This window comes from Umbelopsis ramanniana (genome assembly GCF_025399195.1).
Source record: "Umbelopsis ramanniana AG unplaced genomic scaffold K450scaffold_132, whole genome shotgun sequence".
Taxonomy (NCBI): Eukaryota; Fungi; Mucoromycota; class Umbelopsidomycetes; order Umbelopsidales; family Umbelopsidaceae; genus Umbelopsis; species Umbelopsis ramanniana.
The window spans coordinates 1,136-6,037 of NW_026252218.1; the positions used below are offsets into that span (position 1 = coordinate 1,136).

The window sequence follows — 4,902 nt, forward strand, 5'->3', positions numbered from 1 at the left end:
GTGAATTTTTTTTGCTTCCATAGCCCTCCTCTGTAGAGAATAGACGATTGTATCGCGCAGTCATTTAAAAAGATATTTCTGCAACGGACCTCTGCAAGCTTATGCGGACTCCGGAATACTTGTCCCACATGAATTACCTAATCCGGTGCGCCTGGATGATGGCTGTTTCTAAGCAACAGAGCTTTAATAATGGACTTGTTTTATAACACCGAACGTTTGAAGAAAGTATAAAAGACGACGCGACTTCTCACTTTCTCTATTTTGTGTTATACAATCCACAATCAATCAAACCCATCAAAAAATAAAATAAAATGGTCTCCGCTATCCGGTCTGGTGCTCGTGTCCTTGTCACTGGAGCTACAGGCTATCTTGGTGCTGCTATTGCTGATCAATTCATCCACGATGGCTATATCGTTGTTGGCTCTGCTAGAACACTTTCCAAAGCTGAGAATCTTAAAAATTATTTCGACGAAAAGTACGGATCAGGCAAATTTGAAGTTTATGCCTCAGGCGATCTCGCGAAAGAAGGCGCCTTTGACGATGCGGTTAAAGGTACTGTAGATTTCACGATATATGCTGCAAAACAAAGTCTTTTACTGATGCTTTCTTGAGACTAGATGTTGAAATTATTGCACACGTTGCTTCTCCCGTTGGCGTCGAATCCGAAGATCCCATGAAAGACGTTGTCAATGTGGCCATCAAAGGAACGACAAGTATACTGAACTCTGCTCTTCAGTATGGAAAGAACGTCAAGTCTGTACTGGTGGTATCAAGCTTAGCTAGTTTACTCGACTCCTCCGTCCCAGAGAAATATGTGTACACTGAGAAGGATTGGAATGATGAAGCCATCAAATCCATGATCGACCGGAAGGCGAAGGGCGAAAGCATCCCTGTGTTTTTGGCCTACATGGCAAGCAAAAACGAAGCCGAACGTGCTGTCTGGAAGTTCAAGGAGGACAACAAGCTCCCATTCACGATTTCAACCATTTTACCATCTTGGATCTACGGTGCCATCGTACCCACTCCTCGGTCGGTAGATGATGTCAATGCTGCCAGTACTGCCGCTTACATTGTCCAATTCTACAGTGGCGAAAACCAAAATTACAATCAAAGTTTTCCACCTGTTGGCTTCGTAAACGTCGCTGATGTTGCGCGTGCAAGTGTTATGATCGTGGAGAAGAATAATATTACAGACGGACAGCGCTACATATTGAACGCCGGCACTTATTCTTTCCAAGAAATAGTAGATATCTTGCGCAAGAACTTCCCTGAACGACAGGATATCATTGTCGAAGGTGAGCCTGGAAACTACGAAAACGCCAATCAGCCTAAGCAGTATGATGGTAGCAAAATCACTCGCGACCTTGGTGTCAAGTACACGGATCTCGAGACGACGGTACTGGATGCCATAAATAGCGTTAAGCATATCTTTTAATAAGTTAGAATAAAAATATATCTGTAGACTTTACCAGGTATGCTGTATCGCTCTTTTTGAACTTTTTATTATCTTTCCTCATTTCGTCCCTTATACTGGAAATATCTCAATGAAAACATATCTTCACTTCAACTTGGCTTAATAGTACTTGTCACAATCACTTGCTGTTGTGTACTGCCTTTTCCTTTGGTAAGCTTGCTATCCATACTTATTAACGGAAGCTACTGCAAGCCGTTTGAACTGCTACGGTGGATTGTCTTGCTGCAAACACATCAGGTATCCATCCTACAGGCATAGCTGAACCCATGAACTCACACTATCCATCCCATTTATGCATTTGATGAATTCCATGCGATAAAGGCACTGTACATAAGGGTTTTATTTGCAAAGTGTAAAAAATAACGGAGATTAGGCGGACGATGTTGGCTTCTTCTTCTTCTCGGCCTCTTCCTCCTTTTCCTTCTCAATCTCGGCTACTATTTCCTCGACCTCTTCAACTTCCAAATTCTATATAGATGTGAAACGAAGCAAAAGAAAATACTCAATGAGTCAATCATGCTTGATGGCTCGCAGTGATGGATATTAACTGCATTGACAGACTTACCCTGACTTTCTTATCATCAGTCATCACAGCAATTTCAATGTTCTTGGCACCAGTTTGCACAACCTAAAAGGGAACACATTTCTTTTAGCCTAATGTTCAGGTCAAATCAAACTTCGAATATCTGATAAACATACCTCAAGTAGTGACTTGATAGCAAGTTTGATGCTATCTCTTTGCTCCATATCGTTTTGGTAATTCTTTTCTAAAAACTCGCGTACTGTTTTTGAGCTCCTTCCTATTGCGTTTGCCTATAGGGATACACTGGTTAAACAACCTTTCCCATACTAAACGTGGCGCATTTATGCAGAAAGTGGGTACTGACCTTCCATGCAGTATCAATGCCTGATGGTTCTGTCATGAAAAGTTTTGGCTTGTTATCCGAGTCAAATCCAGCAATAAGTGTTGAAATGCCGAATGGGCGAACACCTGGCATTTGTGTGTATCTCTATATTTAAATCTTGTATAAGTACATGCTCATGCTAAGCCTGGAAACAAGCAGTTGGTGGACCAGGACAATTGCATGGTTGATTACTTACTTGTTGAAGCTTGGCGATAAATCGGGTAATGTATTCAATAGAAACAGGATCCTCAACGGTAAGGCGATGACTCTGGCACTCGATTCGAGCCTGTTTTATAAGAACACGAGCATCTGCGCTAAGACCTAATGTAAAACAACCATAGGATCTTTAGATGTATGCACCAAGGTTTGAACAGAATTGTGTATCGTATCCCATACCTGCAAAAGCCAAACAGACATGATCGTCAAGCATGCAAACCTTGCGAACAGTGCGAGGGTCTTGAAGCTTTAGCACTGACTTCTTTTCGACACCAAGAACAACAACGTCCTTTCCGCGCACGCCGACCTAGGTAGAGCAAATAGGGGGGTTAGAAACAAGCAGAATAAGATAACGGGCGGTGTAACAACCCAGAGCCCAAGTGAATAAGTAGTGGAATAGTGAAATGGACTAGCATGGAGTGCATGTGGCTGTCATTACGGTTACGATTCCTTGTCGAACATATTCAGGGCCCGAGGTGAAGAATGTCAAAGCGAGCAGGCGATTCTTACCGCACACGTTCCCTTTCTGACGGCTTCAGATGCATATTCGACTTGGAAGAGATGTCCGTCAGGAGAAAAGATGGTCAAAGATTGATCGTAGCTGGACATTATGTGAGCGTTTCTGCGGGAACCAAGCAGCCGAAGCAAGTGCCTTTGAGCTTTTGTATCAAGTAGACGCGTCGGCCTCAGAAACGAACGTAATCTGCGAAACGTCACGCATTTTGATGTAAAAAATTAAGTTGATGAAAAATTGAAAGGAGTAGTCACAAAGTCTCGAAGCATCTAGCGGCTGTTCAACTTTTTTCTTTTGCAAACTATCACATTCAACCATGGAGCAGCTACTTCAGTGGGCTATCAACAACACCGATCAAGAACAACTTCGAAAGGATGCAGAAGCTATCAAGAGAGGAGAGTTGAAGCCTGATCCTTCCAAGTTTGATCCCAAGGTCATAGAGGCCATTCTCGGCAAAGACGACGCAACTCGTATGAAGGGTAAGTAGATTGAAATTGATTGCTAATTGCGCACTCACTTCACGACACTGGACTCAACACTTTGTTATTACGAGTAGAGGCTGTTGATTGTATTTCGGATCCTAAAGATACTGTTGAAAACAAGGTCATTGCTCTTGATAATTTGGAAATGGTAAGTGAACTATCGAAGGTTTACATTATGCAAGCAAATGGCTGTTTTACTAAGTGATCTTTATGGTTCTTTCATTGGCCAAAAGTTGATTGAAGGTATCGACAACGCAATGAGTATGTATTCGGTTTATGATACGGGGGCGCGTCATGGTTCATGCAGCCAAATTTTGTTCTACCTCCATACTGACAGGATTTTCCTCTTGTTAGACCTCGAAAACATGAAGTTGTGGCCAGCCATCATCGCTCAATTGAACAATGAAAACGCAGAGATCAGAAAAGGTGTTGCCTGGGTTTGCGGTACCGCGGTTCAGAATAACCCTAAAGCACAGCAGGCGGTATGTATTTAGGAGACATAATGTGTTAATACCAATTGTAATTATGAGGTGGTCGCAGTTCTAAACACAATGTTTCTCTAGCTCTTGGATAACAATGGCTTGGAGCCTCTATTGAACCTTTTGAGCAACAGTGCTGAAGACAAGGAAGTCAGAGCCAAGGCTCAATATGCAGTTTCTGGGTTGATCAAGCATTTCCCAGAGGGACTCGCTCAATTTCAAGAAAAAGGTGGTTTCGACGCTTTGGCTGACATTGTTAGGAACTCCCAAGGTAAGCTAAAAGCATGTTCGTAGTATGCATATGATAGCGTACGAAGATACTCATGGTACTGTTTCTATTCGCGGTCACTAGATTCCTCTACTCTGCGCAAAACCATCTTCTTATACAACACATTAATGCTGGAAGACCCTTCAGTGGCAAAACTATTGGCATCACAAGACATACCAGATGCCTTTGCCAAGGTACTCAGCAAATCCATTGAAGACGAGGATGAAGATTTGGCAGAAAAGGTAAGTCTAACTCATCATATGGGGGTGAAATTAACACCTTCGATTGACACCTCCTCCCTTTCAGACACTACGATCTGCTTATACACTTGTGGATCAAGCAAGTCTCTTTGTTCCCCCCAAATTGGCATCAGAGGCCATCCGAGCAGGGGATAAGTTTGGTGTTGACAACTTGGGCTTGTCAACTGAAGAATGGACCACACTCACCAAGTAAAAGCGGTTTTTTTTAAAAGGAAAAAAAAAGGAAAAGCTGCTAGAAAACGAGAAAAAAAAATATAGAGATAGGAAGGAAAACATTAGTGCATTTTTCTGATCTACAGTCCTT

The 4,902-nt window shown here is 42.4% G+C and overlaps 3 protein-coding genes across 3 annotated transcripts; 2 read left to right on the plus strand and 1 right to left on the minus strand.

Annotated features, from left to right (window-relative positions):
- Positions 1–341: 341 nt before the first annotated feature.
- K450DRAFT_154599 (uncharacterized protein) lies at positions 342–1,429 on the plus strand (the record flags this gene model as incomplete). Its single annotated transcript, XM_051583963.1, has 2 exons — positions 342–552; positions 618–1,429. Coding segments are annotated over 2 exons (1,023 nt in total), but the record flags the coding sequence as incomplete, so codon positions are not given.
- Positions 1,430–1,767: 338 nt separating this feature from the next.
- On the minus strand, positions 1,768–3,275 carry K450DRAFT_264006 (uncharacterized protein). Its single transcript, XM_051592737.1, has 7 exons — positions 3,106–3,275; positions 2,776–2,902; positions 2,576–2,700; positions 2,362–2,484; positions 2,174–2,287; positions 2,040–2,102; positions 1,768–1,942 (listed from the first exon to the last, which is right to left on the minus strand). Exons 1-7 carry the CDS (start codon positions 3,202–3,204, stop codon positions 1,844–1,846), a joined length of 750 nt encoding a protein of 249 aa, XP_051439950.1. The 5' UTR covers positions 3,205–3,275; the 3' UTR covers positions 1,768–1,843.
- A 117-nt stretch (positions 3,276–3,392) lies between these two features.
- On the plus strand, positions 3,393–4,413 carry K450DRAFT_264010 (uncharacterized protein). The gene is made up of 5 exons (XM_051592738.1): positions 3,393–3,588; positions 3,666–3,739; positions 3,825–3,852; positions 3,946–4,073; positions 4,155–4,413. The coding sequence occupies exons 1-5, from the start codon at positions 3,426–3,428 to the stop codon at positions 4,362–4,364; spliced, it is 603 nt and encodes a 200-aa protein (XP_051439951.1). The 5' UTR covers positions 3,393–3,425; the 3' UTR covers positions 4,365–4,413.
- The last annotated feature ends 489 nt before the right edge of the window (positions 4,414–4,902 follow it).